Source organism: Rhinoderma darwinii, chromosome 1, assembly GCF_050947455.1.
Source record: "Rhinoderma darwinii isolate aRhiDar2 chromosome 1, aRhiDar2.hap1, whole genome shotgun sequence".
Lineage (NCBI taxonomy): Eukaryota > Metazoa > Chordata > Amphibia > Anura > Rhinodermatidae > Rhinoderma > Rhinoderma darwinii.
In genome coordinates, this window is record NC_134687.1 from 520695593 (window position 1) to 520710984 (window position 15392).

Below are 15392 nucleotides of genomic sequence, written 5' to 3' on the forward strand. Positions count from 1 at the left end.
ACAGAAAAACGGGGAGACCCCTGACGAGTTACTGACCCGGTTATTCAGGGAAAATTCAGCAAGGGGAAGGAATGAGACCCAATCGAATTGACAGTCAGAGATGAAACACCTTAAATATTGTTCCAGGGATTGGTTGGTCCTTTCCGTTTGGCCATTAGTTTCGGGATGGAAGGCGGAGGAGAAGGACAGATCAATCTCCAACTTTTTACAAAAAGCTCTCCAAAATAAGGAAACAAATTGTACCCCTCTGTCAGAAACGATATTGACTGGGGCCCCATGGAGACGCAGGATGTGTTTCACAAACAAAGAAGCTAACGTCTTGGCGTTAGGTAGCTTCTTAAGGGGCACAAAGTGGCACATCTTGCTGAAGCGGTCGACTACCACCCACACCACCGACTTGCCCTGAGATGGAGGCAAATCGGTGATAAAATCCATGGAGATATGGGTCCAAGGTCTCTGGGGAATGGGCAAGGAATGTAGTAGGCCCGCAGGTCGGGACCTAGGGGTTTTGGACCTAGCGCAAACCTCACAAGCGGCGACGTAAGCCCTAACATCTTTAGGCAACCCAGGCCACCAATAGTTTCTGGTAATGAGGTGTTTGGTGCCCAAGATGCCAGGATGACCAGATAGAGCGGAGTCATGGTTTTCCCTGAGTACCCTCAGCCGGTATTGCAGGGGAACAAACAGTTTGTCCCCAGGGACGTTCCCGGGAGCTGCACCCTGATCAGCCGCGATATCAGAAGCTAAATCAGAATCCGTGGCAGAGACGATTATACCAGGGGGTAAAATACAAGCGGGATCCTTCTCGGAAGGAGGATTGGCCATGAAACTACGTGACAGAGCGTCAGCCTTAATATTCTTGGACCCAGCCCTATAGGTAACCAAGAAATTAAATCTGGTAAAGAATAGTGCCCACCGAGCTTGTCTAGGATTAAGCCTCCGGGCCGATTCTAGGAAAACCAGATTCTTGTGATCCGTAAGGACCGTTACCTGGTGTCTGGCCCCCTCCAGGAAGTGCCGCCACTCCTCAAAAGCCCATTTAATGGCTAGAAGTTCGCGGTTACCAATATCATAGTTACTCTCCGTGGGCGAAAACTTCCTAGAGAAGTAAGCACAGGGGCGGAGATGGGTGAGGGAGCTGGTACCCTGGGACAAGACGGCCCCTACTCCCACCTCGGAAGCGTCAACCTCCACAATAAATGGCTCCTCTTGGTTGGGCTGAATCAGCACGGGGGCCGAGATAAAGCACTTCTTGAGAGTCTCAAAGGCCTGGACGGCCTCAGGGGGCCAATGGAGGACATCGGCACCCTTGCGGGTAAGGTCCGTAAGAGGCTTAGCGACGACCGAGAAGTTGGCAATAAATCTCCTGTAATAGTTGGCGAACCCTAAAAAACACTGTAACGCCTTAAGGGAGGCAGGTTGGACCCATTCCGCCACAGCTTGAACCTTGGCAGGGTCCATGCGGAATTCATGAGGAGTGAGGATTTGCCCTAAAAATGGTATCTCCTGTACCCCAAAGACACATTTTTCAGTCTTAGCAAACAGATTATTTTCCCGAAGGACCTGGAGCACCTTCCTGACATGCTCCACGTGGGAGGACCAGTCCTTGGAAAACACCAGTATGTCATCAAGGTACACAACAAGAAAATTACCCAGGTACTCTCTCAGGATTTCATTAATAAAATTCTGGAAGACAGCAGGGGCATTACACAACCCAAAGGGCATGACCAGGTATTCGAAATGACCCTCGGGTGTGTTGAATGCAGTTTTCCACTCATCCCCCTCTTTGATGCGGATAAGGTTATATGCCCCCCGTAGATCGAACTTAGAAAACCATTGGGCTCCCTGAACCTGATTAAAAAGATCCGGAATCAAAGGAAGTGGGTACTGGTTCCTTATGGTGACCTTATTCAGGTTACGATAATCAATGCACGGCCTAAGACCACCATCCTTCTTCCCCACGAAGAAGAAGCCAGCACCTACAGGAGAAGTCGAGGGGCGAATGAAACCCTTGGCCAGGCATTCTTGGATATACACCCTCATCGCTTCACGTTCAGGACATGAAAGATTAAATATCCTACCCTTAGGAAGCTTGGCACCAGGCACCAAATCGATAGCGCAATCGTAATCTCTATGGGGGGGCAACACCTCGGAGGCCTCCTTAGAAAACACATCGGCGAAGTCCTGAACAAACTCAGGAAGCGTGTTTACCTCCTCCCGGGGAGAAATAGAGTTAACAGAAAGACATGACATAAGACATTCATTACCCCATTTGGTGAGATCCCCAGTATTCCAATCAAATGTGGGATTATGCAACTGCAACCAGGGAAGACCTAATACCAGATCAGACGATAATCCCTGCATCACCAGTACAGAGCACTGCTCCAAATGCATGGAGCCAACCAGGAGTTCAAAAACAGGAGTATGCTGAGTAAAATAACCATTAGCAAGGGGGGTTGAGTCGATTCCTACTACAGGGATGGGATAAGGTAAATCAATACAAGGCATCCTTAGAGACATAGCAAAATCCACAGACATGATATTAGCAGATGAGCCAGAATCCACGAAAGCACTGCCCGTGGCAGACCGGCCAGCAAACGAGACCTGAAAGGGAAGCAAAATTTTATTGCGTTTCACATTAACGGGAAATACCTGTGCGCCCAAGTGACCTCCCCGATGATCACTTAGGCGCGGAAGTTTTCCGGCTTCTTATTCTTGCGCCTGGGGCAGGTGTTCAGTAGATGCTTGTCGTCCCCACAGTAGAAGCAGAGACCATTCATTCTGCGAAACTCTCTACGTTGTCGAGGGGACATGGAGGCCCCGAGTTGCATAGGTACCTCCGAGTCCTCCGTGGAGGGGCGAGGAGACGGGACCTCGGGGGGAATCGCAGAAAAGTCAGAGGGGAGCACACTGAAGCGTTCTAGCTGACGTTCCCTGAGACGTCGGTCAAGTCGTACTGCTAGGGCCATAACCTGGTCAAGGGAGTCAGGCGAGGGGTAGCTAACCAGCAGATCCTTCAGGGCGTCAGATAATCCTAACCTAAACTGGCACCTTAGGGCCGGATCGTTCCACTGAGAAGCTACGCACCACTTCCTAAAATCAGAACAGTATTCCTCAACCGGTCTCCTACCCTGACGTAAGGTCACCAGCTGACTCTCGGCTAAAGCAGTCCTGTCAGTCTCGTCGTAAATGAGTCCGAGGGCAGAGAAAAAACGATCAACAGAGGAAAGTTCAGGGGCGTCAGGAGCCAAGGAGAAGGCCCACTCTTGGGGCCCTTCCTGGAGTCGGGATATGATGATACCCACCCGCTGGTTCTCGGAACCTGAGGAGTGGGGCTTTAGGCGGAAATACAGTCTGCAACTCTCCCGGAAGGAGAGAAACGTCTTACGGTCCCCTGAAAACCGGTCAGGTAACTTGAGGTCGGGTTCTAGAGGTGAGGTGAGGGGTACTACTAAAGCAGCGTCACCCTGATTGACCCTTTGGGCCAGGGCCTGGACCTGTAGGGAGAGGCCCTGCATCTGCTGGGTCAGGGTCTCAAGGGGGTCCATGATAGCGTCAGCGTAGGAGAAATGGTAGACTAGGTAAGGCTTGTAATTATGTAATGGCAGGAAGGAGGTGAAGGGAAAGTGAGCCCTAATCTACCCACCGCCCTGTCCCTGCCTACTTGCAACGACCCGCCCTAGGCGACGAGGTACAACTGGGCGGCGGTCCCTACGCTGGCTAAGTGCACAGGAAGACAAACAGGGAACACGCAAGGGAAGGGGCAGTAGCCACGGAACGCCACGAGGAAACGGGGCGGCGAACGAACAGTCAGGACCAGGACGAAGTGAGTACACCCGAGCAGGCACGGAGACAGAAGCAAGCCAGGGCGAGCAAGCAGGTCAAGCAGAACTGCAGCAAGGCAGAAGCACGGCAGAAGCAGGCTGGAGCAAGCAGCAGTGGGGCCAGGAATCCAAAAGAATTACAAGCACTGAGGGAGAGCACAGGGCAGGTAATAAAGGGCAGGGGGCGGAGCTAACTCCGAGAGACCAGGCCGCGATAGGCTCTCCCACTCCTGAGCCTGCCACCCTGGTTGGTGGGAGATGGTGTCAGTCGAGCAGGTCTGGCCTCAGGTGTGGATTGATTAATCCCAGGAGTATAGCTAGATGAAGTACCTGGCAGATCCCTAACATATAGAGTGCCTTCCAGGTTGCATGCAATGATTCCTGCGGTTTCACCGCTGTGTTGGAGATGTGGAGACCAGGTGGCACGATTTTACATATCTTCTGGGAGTGCCCGCAGCTGACAGATTTTTGGTCAGAGGTGTGGCGTATCTCCTCTAAATTCACGGATTTCCACCTTCCGCATACGCCGGCCTTCTTCCTGCTCCATCTGTGCGAGGCGCCATTATCTATGTACCGTCGCTCTGTGGTTAGCCATCTGGTGAATGAAGCTAGAGCATGTATCCCAGCGCTGTGGAGACAAACTAGCCCTCCGTTGATTGGTATGTGGTTTGGCAAGATCCAGGAGATTATGAGAATGGAGGATCTCACAGCATCCATGAGAGGGACCCATGCGAAATTTCTCAAAACTTGGTATCACTGGGTCAGATTCCAATCTTCTGTCAAGTTCAGGAATATTAGGGCTTCATGAATATAATCCTGAGGCATAGGGGGCATTGTGAGTTTTCTTCCCTCCTTTTCCTCTCTCTCTCTGTCTTCTCTTCTTTTTTGCTTTAATCTCTCTCTCTCTGATATGCCTACCCACGGACCTTTGTGCATAGCTGCGGGTTCAGGGTGCATAAGGCATCTGTTTCAATTACTGTATCAGATGTGCGTTATTGTTCTTTTTGCACTTAATGTGGGAATTATACTGGCCTGCGAGCCGATGTTTGTGCTGCAGATGTTTGCACTATCGTGTCTTGTTTATTGGAAAACGGAAAATAAAAGAATTTATAAAAAAAGAAGTATTGGGCTTCACATCATTTCACTAAGAACATCTAACCGATCTATCCAGTGGATTAATAGATGGATTAATGGATTAATATATGCAAAAGGGAATTAATCACCAATACTAGTCTGAAATTGTCAGCTGTATAAAAATCTTCAAACCTTGGACCCTGCAAACTCTGTAATTTATCCAGTTGGACCCATTCTAAGCAATATGTAGGAGATGGCAGTGTTACGATGAGCAGCAGGACTACTGCTAAACAATGATTTCTGTTATCTCTATGTTTGGGCTTTGCTAGTCAATGGCTTTTTTCTAAGTCTGGATTTGGTCATCATTTAGCTTTGTCTGCTTAATTAGGGCGAGTACTTTTCTTGGGCTTACATATACTTCAGTCCTGGATTACTCAGGTGCTGATTATACTGTTTCTGGCATGTGCTAAACTCTTTCCAGATTCTTTTACTACAGAGAATACAGAGTCTAGAGCCAATTTTATGTCAAAGAAGTATCAAAGCCTTTATTAAATATACAAAACAAAAAACACACATTTAAAAAGATATATGACAGGAGAAAAACTCTAAATAAGATCACCATAGAGACACATCAGGAAAAACTCCATTACATGGGCTACTATGAATATTGAGGTAAATGAAGAATGTTCTTGTTTCCTAGCCATACACTTGTGACTACATAATCAGGACATAAAAAGTCCAAGCATGAAATAGTATAATGGAGGGAAACTAGGCAAGAGGTGCCCTAAATCTTCATAAAAAAATCAGTAGTTCTTACCCATAAGGTGTTCTCTGTTGTTTCCAATGGTCTCCGTGTGCGCCCCGACGCGCGTTTCGCAATGTTTGCTTCCTCAAGGGGGTATTTCCAGATTCTGCCTTGTTCTTGTCTATGTGTTTGTTTGTACTGTGAGAACTGTTTGTTCTCTGAGAGATCTAGTTTTTTTATAGTGGTTTATGTGTTTCCTCGGATCAGTAGTTCCACTAAGTTGTTTGCCTTACCTTTGCGTTTTGTCTGCTGCCAAGCTGTTGTCTTACCCTGCTGTGGGATAGTATAGGGTCAGTGAGCGCTGTTAATTCTTGTTCACTGCCCATTCATTTGTTAACTACTTGCATGTTGTTCATCTGCCATCTACTCTATTTGTACATCGTTTCCAACTTCTACTACCTTTTTTGTCAGTATTGATGCGTGCTTCACCCATGTGATAGCGATTGTCTGGTCTTGAGCACCACCAGCTTCATAACAGGCAGTTCAGTAGTACTATACTATTCTAAACTTTATATTATTATAAGGGTATGTGCACACGACAACGCCAAATACGTCTGAAATTAGGGAGCTGTTTTCAGGAGAAAACAGCTCCTGAATTTCAGACGTTTTTACAAGTGCACGCGTTTTTCGCTGAGTCTTTTACGGACGGAATTGGAGCTGTTTTTCATTGGAGTCAATGAAAAACGGCTCCAATTACGTCCCAAGAACTGTCCTGCACTTCTTTGCCACTGGCGTAATTTTACGCGCCGTCTTTTGACAGCGACGCGTAAAATGACAGCTCATCTGCACAGAACATCGTAAGCAAGCAATGGGCAGATGTTTGCCGACGTATTGGAGCCGTCTTTTCAGGCGTAATTCGAGGCATAAAACGCCTCCATTACGTCTGAAAAGAGGTCGTGTGCACATACCCTTGGGGTATGTTTACAGGCAAATGCAAAAACGTCTGAAAATAGGGAGCTGTTTTCACGGGAAAACAGCTCCTGATTTTCAGACGTTTTTTAAGCCACTCGCGATTTTCGTGTTTTTTTTTACGCTGCGTTTTTTACGACCGTTTTTGGAGCTGATTTCCTATAGAGTCTATGAAAAACGGCTCCAAAAACATCCCAAGAAGTGACCTGCACGTTTTTCCCATTGAAATCAATGGGCAGATGTTTGGAGGCGTTCCGCTTACGATTTTTCGGCCGTTTTTCGGGCATTTACGGGCCGAAAAACGGTCGAAAATAGGGCGTGTGAACATACCCTATGTCTTTTACTACACTATCAATTCTATACGAATACAACTGCTACTATCAATACCAACATTTTTATCACAGTACAAACTATAGAAATGTATGTGTACAAAAGAAGCACACAAAATCTAATAAAGTAATATGTAAGTAAAAAAATATTTTATTTTTCTAAATAATAAATCCTCTTGTATTATTTTCAGAGGCAATCAAGATTTCATTCAAAAGGTTCTGGTCATCGTGGAAACCTTCAACTAGCGTGGAGTGAATTAATTTTAATGGCTCAATGTCAAGGAAAAATTCAAGAAGGTAAATGACTATTTTGTCCTACAGTGTTTAGACTAGGATATGAATAGTTATTATGATGGCTATATATGTTCACTAGCCCTAGTTTCCTATAGGACAGTAATTGGAAATCATTCCATAAAACGAAAGTAGAAATTTCAAGAATTGGTCCAAAGTATTTGGACCAAAAGCATGGAGAAGTAGCTGAAGTGTAGCGAAGAGCTTTCCGTATTACCAGTATTAGGTGCAGAGTGCATGAAGCGGGCGGGCAGAACAGGAAGTCTGTGAAGTTCAGTTTCAGCCAATAACTGCAGTGCACTGAGTGATGTCAGAGTGTGTGTGTGCGTGTGTGTGTGTGTGTGTGTGTGTGTGTGTGTGCTGTCTAAACCATTTCCTCTGTACAGCCCAGTAACCTGCAGCAATGGTGTCAAGAGGCTATAGTGTATAGGGGAACTTGGAAACTTGCATTTGGGTGAACAGAATGAAGTAAATAATGGCCCTTGTATGTTAAATGATCCAGCTAGGTCCAGTTGGCTAATTATAAAAATGTTCCCATCATTCCACTATAATCCCATAATGACCAGTGAATGTTTATTTTAGAGGCTTTGGATATACTGATTCTGTCCATTGATCAAGCTGAGCTGAATCAAGACCATATAGCTGTTTTGTTCTTTATTGCTGAGTCAGTTCTTTATGGAATATGTTGTGATGCAGCTCAGAAACCATACCTATTTACCAATGAAGTCAAGCTTTCAAAGGTACAGTATAGCTTTATTTTTTTTATACCAATACAACTGGAAAGACATTGGTATACATTTATAGAACAGCCACATTCTGTATCGGTTAATTGGTGCAGATTTTATCAGACTATTGTCATATTCACAGAACTACTGAACAACTGTTATATATGGTGCAGATACGTAATATTGGCTTATACCAAAAAACATTAATTAAGGAATAGGACATAGAGCATTGCGATATTGGACAGTAGTAATATGCAAAGTGATCAAATACATTTATATCCTAGATTTTTTCAGCAATTTGTGCTACAGTAGCTCTTCTGTGGGACCAGACCAGACAGCTGTAAACACGAGTATCAGTAAGGCAGGAAGGTTTAACCCCTTAACGCTCCATGACCTACTACTAGGTTACGCTAACTAGAGCGTTCGCGCTCCGTGACCTAATAGTAGATCATGGGAGTAACCGCCTTTCCGCCCCCCTTCCCAGCACTTTTATGAGCTGTGACAACTGCTGTCTTGTACAGCAGTTGCCGCAGCTCCTTCAGCGGGGACCGATCACGTTGTCCCCGCCGATTAACCTTTTAGAAGCTGCGTTCAATAGCGATTGCGGCTTCTTAGAGGTTAAAGCACCACCATTGACGTCCCGTAACATTATCGCAGGCGGCGATGGTTGCTACGGCATCCGGAGGTCTAAAAATGGCCTCTGGCTATGCCATATACGGAAGCTTAGCTTTCTCTCAGCGAGTAGCTGACAGCTCTAATACCCTGCCCTCAAATCCCCTGGTGGGACAAAGTAAAAAAAGTAAAAATAAGTACTATAAAAATAAAAAAATAAAAGTAATAAAAGTAGAAATCACCCTTTTCCCTTAGCAGTCACTTTTTATTAAAAATATAAATAAAATAAGTAAATAAACTATGCATAATTGGTATTGTCTGTAACAACCTGATCTACAAAAGTATTTTGTTATTTATCCCACACGTTGAACGCAGTAAAAAAAAAATATAATAATAAACCATACCAGAATTAAATTTTTTTGGTCACTTCACCTTCCAAAGAATGGAATAAAAAGAGATCAAAATGTCGCATGTACCTAAAATGGTACTGATCGAAACTACAGTTCGTTACGCAAAAAACAAGTCCTCACACAGCTTTCTTTATGAAAAAATTTAAAAGTTATGGCTCTTAGAATAAGGTAACTCCAAAAGTAAATGCGTGCAAACGCAGTAAGACATAAAAAAAACTATAAACATATGGTATCGCCGTAATCGTATAGCCACACAGAATAAAGTGAATATGTCATTTATATCGCACGGTGAACTCTGTAAAAAGAAAGGAATAAAAAACCATAGTAGAATTGCTGTTTTTTAGTCACCACGCCTCTTAAAAAATAGAATAAAAACTGATCAAAAAGTCGCATGCACCCTATTAAAACTACAATTAATTCCTCAAGGGGATCTAGTCTCCAAAATGGGGTCAATTTTAAGGTGTTTCCTCTGTACTGGTACCTCAGAAGCTCTTCAAATGCGACATGGCGCCTATTCTGACTCCATGACCAGGCTGTAAGTTGTAGGGCCCTTGAGACAATCTCACTGTATATGTCTGTATTGAACCGGTACTCACACCAAGACACTGTCAGATAGCGTCAACTCAGCTGAAGAGGCACGTCGGAAGTTTCCAGAGAAGTTTATTTTCAGGCTGAAATACTTGTAATGTACACAAACCAGCAGGTGAAAAGATGATATTTGCCAGAGTTGAGCAGGAGATGACTACACAGTATGGGAACCATGAGGAAAGACAACTAGGCACAGAAAGAAGGGAGGAGCGATTACCTCAGAGCCTAGCTACAGGGAGATAGCAGGGACAAACTAAATAAAGCAAAGCAACTGCAATAGGAGCATATAACATAACATGACAGTGAATAGAAACCTAAGTCGAGGGACATGACACTCCCCGTCTGAAATCTTTAGATTTCACAATAAAATCAAACTTGAAAGAATGTCCTTGAATAATGTCCAGTAGTGGATCCTGGAACCTGAAAGACAAAAAGAACATGCAAACAATGACAATAGTTATAGTCCAAGTCTGTTGCCGATAGTCCACAACAGTAGGTATCCGCTTGTACAAGTTCCAAGTAAGAAACCCATCTTCGGATTGGGGAAGCCGCAACTTGCCAACACTTCCACCAACCCACTGTATATTCCAAATGGTAAGGTGTTCTAAATATAACACAGCTTGCATTCAGCTTGGGGCTGTGTCCTTTATGTGCCTTCTTTCTTTGGAAGAAGAAGCACTAGTTCAGTGATTGGGCGGAAGAAAACTCGCACTGAGCCTCCTTTGGTCACCTTGACCTCTACCTTACGAGTCTTTCCATCATCACTAGGCATAACCTTGGTAACAAGACCCATTGGCCATTCATTGCGATGGGCTTCCTTATCCTTTAGAAGAACAAGGTCACCTTCCTGGAGGTTGGGTCTCGACGTCTGCCATTTGTGACGGCTTTGAAGTATGTGCAAATACTCTGTCTTCCAGCGGTGCCAGAACACGTTGGACAGGTATTGTACCTGTTTCCATTGGCGTCGGTAAATGTCGCTGTGGTCAAAGATTCCCGGAGGGATTGCAGCAGTCCCGATCTTCTGGGTAAGAAGCGTAGCCGGGGTAAGAATAACTGGGGAATCAGGGTCCGAGGATACTGGGACTAGTGGCCTTGCATTGATTAAGGCGGACACCTCTGCAAGAAAGGTGACCAAGATCTCATGAGTAAGCAAAGACTTGTGATCCAGCAACATGGAGTCAAGGATTTTGCGTGCAATTCCAATCATGCGTTCCCATGATCCTCCCATGTGAGACGAATGTGGAGGGTTAAACACCCATGTGCACCCATTGTTAGACAAGAAATTGTCTAACTGCAGTTCTTTGCTGGCTCCCACGAAGTTAGTGCCGCAGTCAGACCTCAGTTGCTTGACGGGTCCTCGGATAGAGAAGAATCTTCGGAGGGCATTGATGAAGCAAGAAGAATCCATAGACTCAATCACTTCGATGTGTACTGCTCGGATGCTGAGACATGTAAACAGCACAGCCCACCGTTTGCTGTTTGCGACTCCACCACGGGTCCTTCGTGTAACAACTGACCATGGGCCAAAGACATCCACCCCAACATAAGTAAAGGGCGGTTCCGTACTTAGTCGGTCTGCTGGGAGATTTTCCATTTGTTGTTGATGGTGTCTTCCTCTTAACTTATGACACTTGACACATTTATGGAGCACGGAGGAGATGCATCTCTTCATCCCTACGATCCACAAGCCGGCTGACCTGATGGCACTTTCCGTAAACTGTCTGCCTTGGTGCTGCACTCTTTCATGATGGTGTCGGACCAATAGTGTAGCAATATGATGCCGACCTGGTATAATGACAGGATTTTGTTCCTTGCTACTTAGATCAGATCTCACTATACGGCCGCCCACTCTCAGCAATTTGTGATGATCAAGCACTGGATTCAGTTCAAAGAGTGCACTGCTCTTGGAAAGATTGATACCCTTTGTAATATTGTCAATCTCCTGACTGTATACTTCTTGTTGCACACAACGGGTAATGACTTCTTCAGCATGTTCGATGTCTGCGACAGTAGGGTGTTCTTTACAGATATGCCAGCCATGACACTCTGATGTGTCCTTAGCAAAGCAGTGAGCGATATGAATTAGGTGAGCAACAGCTCGCACAATAGATGACCAATTTGAGAAGCGCTCAAAGCGATGTGACTTCAGCTTCAATTTTGGAATTACAGAAGTGAAGAGCGTGGTATTTGTAGGCCTGATTTCCTTGTCAGACTCGGGATCCACCATCTCATAGGTGGTGTTGGTAGGAATTAAACAGGGATCCTCATACAAGAATCTTGGAGGTGACAACCACATGTCACATAGGCCTGCTGCCGGTTCAGGTCTTGTTCCACGATCAGCTGGGTTAAGGTCAGTGGAGATGTACTGCCACTGCCCAGGAGTAGAAAAACTTCTAATGCGTTCTACTCTGTTGCTGACATATACATAGAATTGTTTTGTTTGGTTGTATATATAACCAAGCACAACTTTACTATCTGTGTAGAAAGCAAATGAATCAATTGCAATGTCCATTTCGTTTTTAATAACTTCAGCAATCTCTACTGCTAGCACAGCTGCACAAAGCTCAAGTCTTGGCACAGAGTGTGCGGGTTTTGGGGTTAGTTTGGCCTTACCCAGGACAAATCCACAGTGAGGCTTGTTGGTTCCTGGGATTCTCAGATAGGCTACTGCAGCTATGGCTTCGATAGACGCATCAGAGAAAATGTGTATTTCTCTTCTGATGGCAGCTGAAAGAGAGCTGGGAACATAACAACGTGAGACTTGGAGTTGTTCTAATATTTTCAGAGACTCCTTCCATATCTTCCACCTTTGTTGTTTCTCAATAGGCAGAGAAGTATCCCAGTCTATGTTCTCGGTGGTAAACTGTCTCAGCAATTTCTTGCCTTGAATGGTGACGGGGGCTATCAAGCCAAGAGGATCATAGATGCTGTTCACAACAGATAAAACTCCTCGCTTGGTAAAAGGTTTGTCACTGGCTGACACTTAGAAGGTGAATGTGTCTTGCTTAATGTCCCACTGCAAACCTAGGCTTCGTTGTATAGGAGGAACATCAGAACCAAGATCGAGGTCTTTCAAGTTGGTTGCATGATCTTCAGAGGGGAACGCTTTCATTACCTTCTGGCTGTTAGAGATAATCTTGTGAAGTCTGAGATTTGCTACAGACAGCATTGCCTGCGTTCTGGTGAGGAGATCGATTGCCTCTTCACTTGTGGGTAAGGATTTAAGTCCATCATCTACATAGAAGTTCTTCTCAACAAATTGACGAGCATCAGATCCATACCCCTTCTCACCTTCCTGGGCTGTCCTTCTCAATCCATAGATTGCTACAGCAGGAGAGGGGCTGTTGCCGAAGACATGTACCTTCATCCGGTAATCTGTGACCTTGTTGTTCACATCATTGTCTTTGTGCCATAGAAACCTGATGTAGTTCCTGTTGTCTTCCTTGACAATGAAGCAGTGGAACATTTGCTGGATGTCAGCCATTACTGCAACAGGTTCTTGTCTGAAGCGGATGAGTACTCCTATGAGGTTGTTGTTTAGGTTAGGCCCAGTGAGGAGCAGGTTGTTTAGAGAAACGCCTTCATGCTGAGTGCTGGAATCAAACACCACTCTGATTTGATTAGGCTTGCGAGGGTGATACACGCCAAAGGATGGAAGGTACCAGCATTCTTCTCCTTCCTTTAGTGGTGGTGCAGGTTCTGCATGATCTCTATCAAATATATTTTGCATGAAGTCTACAAAATGTTTTTCCATCTCTGGTTTCCTCTTTAGGGTGCGTTTTAAAGAGGAAAATCTCGAAACTGCTTGCTGTAGATTGTTTGGTAATTTTGGTCTTGGGGAACGGAAAGGCAAAGGTGCTACCCAGCTGTTAGACTCATCCTGAGCAAATTCTTTGTCCATAACCTTGAGAAATTCTTTATCCTCTCTTGCAAGTGCCAACTTATTGTCTTCACTTGTAGAATTGAACACTGTTGCTCCAAGACTGTCATCCCAGGACAGGAATGTGTTCATATTATCTTGGTGGTCAAGCTGCCACTTACTGTTGCTCAGCTTCTCTTTCACCCAGTAATGGTGTGGGCATGGCTGAAAATAAGTGTTGCGACCATTTGGCAAAATGTGAGTTTTAAATGAGGAAATCTTGGTAGGCTTCTTCATCTTGTCTATACAGACGTTGCCTATGATAACCCAACCTAAATCAAGGCGTTGGGCAAACGGAGCATCATGTGGTCCGTTGATTTGCTGGCGTACCTTATGTACCCTGAGAATGTCTCTACCGAGCAGAAGTAGGATCTCTGCACTCTTGTCAAGGGCTGGTATTTCTTTCGCTATAGCCCTTAGATGAGTGTGATGAAGAGCAGCCTCTGACGTAGGAATCTCATCTTTGTTGGATGGTATCTGGTTGCACTCAACAAGTGTGGGTAAGGGTATCTCCTGATTGTTGAGAGAAGCCACTATAAGTCCACTGGCTCTTCTTCCGGAGACCTCTGTAATGCCACTACAAGTACCCAAGGTGTAAGGGTAAGCATCTCCTTTTAAGTTGAACAGGTCAAAGAGTTCTGATCTTGCGAGTGAACGGTTGCTCTGATCGTCCAGGATGGTATACACCTTTACGGCCCTTTCCGGTTGACCCTTGGGGTATACGTTGACTAGACATATCTTTGCGCAGGACTTGTCGCAAAGGTCGTCTCCGCAGACTTCTGTGCATGAAGAAGATACAGTAGTAAGATTTGCTGCTTGCTCTGCATTCTCCCCGCCATGATTTATCGCAGGAGTGGAATGTGCAGGTGGTGCAGGACTGAATTGAGATGGATGGAGCGCTTGCACATGGTCCTCACAGCCGCACTCTATGCATTTAATAGTAGTTTTACAGTCTTTAGCGAAATGTTCAGTAGACGCACAACATCTGTAACATACCGTAAATTTCTTTAGAAGCTCTTTGCGTTCCTGGAGCGGTTTCTTTCTGAAGCCAATGCATTTCTTGAGAGGATGTGGCTTCTTATGAATAGGACATAGGCGAATAGGATTTTCAATCTTTTCACCTTGGTTGTACTTGTCTGGAGCTGATGAGGGTGTGGGAAGGACATCAGCCTTTTTCACGGACACTGGACCTCTGTGGTTTCTATAGTTAGAACGTGGGCTGTCGTACTTAGGATGGAGTGAACCAGGACCACTGGACTCACTGGAGGTAAAGCTTGGGTCATTCTTGGATTCTGCAATGTTCCTGATAAATTCACAGAAGTAAGAAAATGGAGGAAAGGAGACTTGCTTTTCTTTTTTGTATCTCGACCCAAGTGTAGTCCACCTTTCTTGAATATTGTACGGCAGCTTGGAAACTATTGGGTTTACCCCACGAGCTGTGTCTAGGTAACTGAGGCCAGGTAGGTGTGGGTCTGCCTTGGCCAGCTGGAGCTCTAAGAGTAGGTCGCTGAGCTCTTGGAATTTTTCATTGTCTTTGCCAGATATTTTTGTAAAACCTTGCAGCCGTTTTAACAGAGCATTCTCTATGGCTTCAGGACTGCCAAAGCTTTGTTCCAGTCTCTCCCAAGCAGCGATGAGGCCTGCAGTTGGATTCTCGATGTGGACAGATCTCAATCTCTTGACACGTTCTGTAGACTGTGGACCGAGCCACCTGATCAGCAGATCTAGTTCTTCAGCAGCAGTAATGCCAATGTCACTAATAACGGTTCTGAAGGCACATTTCCAGCCCCTGTAGTTCTCAGGCTGGTCGTCAAACCTTGTGAGGCCGGTTTTAGTAAGTTCGCGGCGAACCATGTATCTTGCAAACTCTGTCATGTCAGTTCTCTCTGACTTTGGGCAGAGTATT

General features: G+C 45.3%; 1 protein-coding gene across 1 annotated transcript in view; it reads left to right on the forward strand.

Moving 5' to 3' along the window:
• The window catches only part of TMEM232 (transmembrane protein 232), a 279633-nt gene that overhangs the window by 74564 nt on the left and 189677 nt on the right, over nucleotides 1-15392 (forward strand). Inside the window, exons 4-5 of the mRNA XM_075854831.1 lie at nucleotides 7133-7238; nucleotides 7815-7972. Of these exons, the coding sequence (XP_075710946.1) occupies nucleotides 7133-7238; nucleotides 7815-7972 (264 nt within the window). The remainder of the gene's footprint in view (nucleotides 1-7132; nucleotides 7239-7814; nucleotides 7973-15392) is intronic.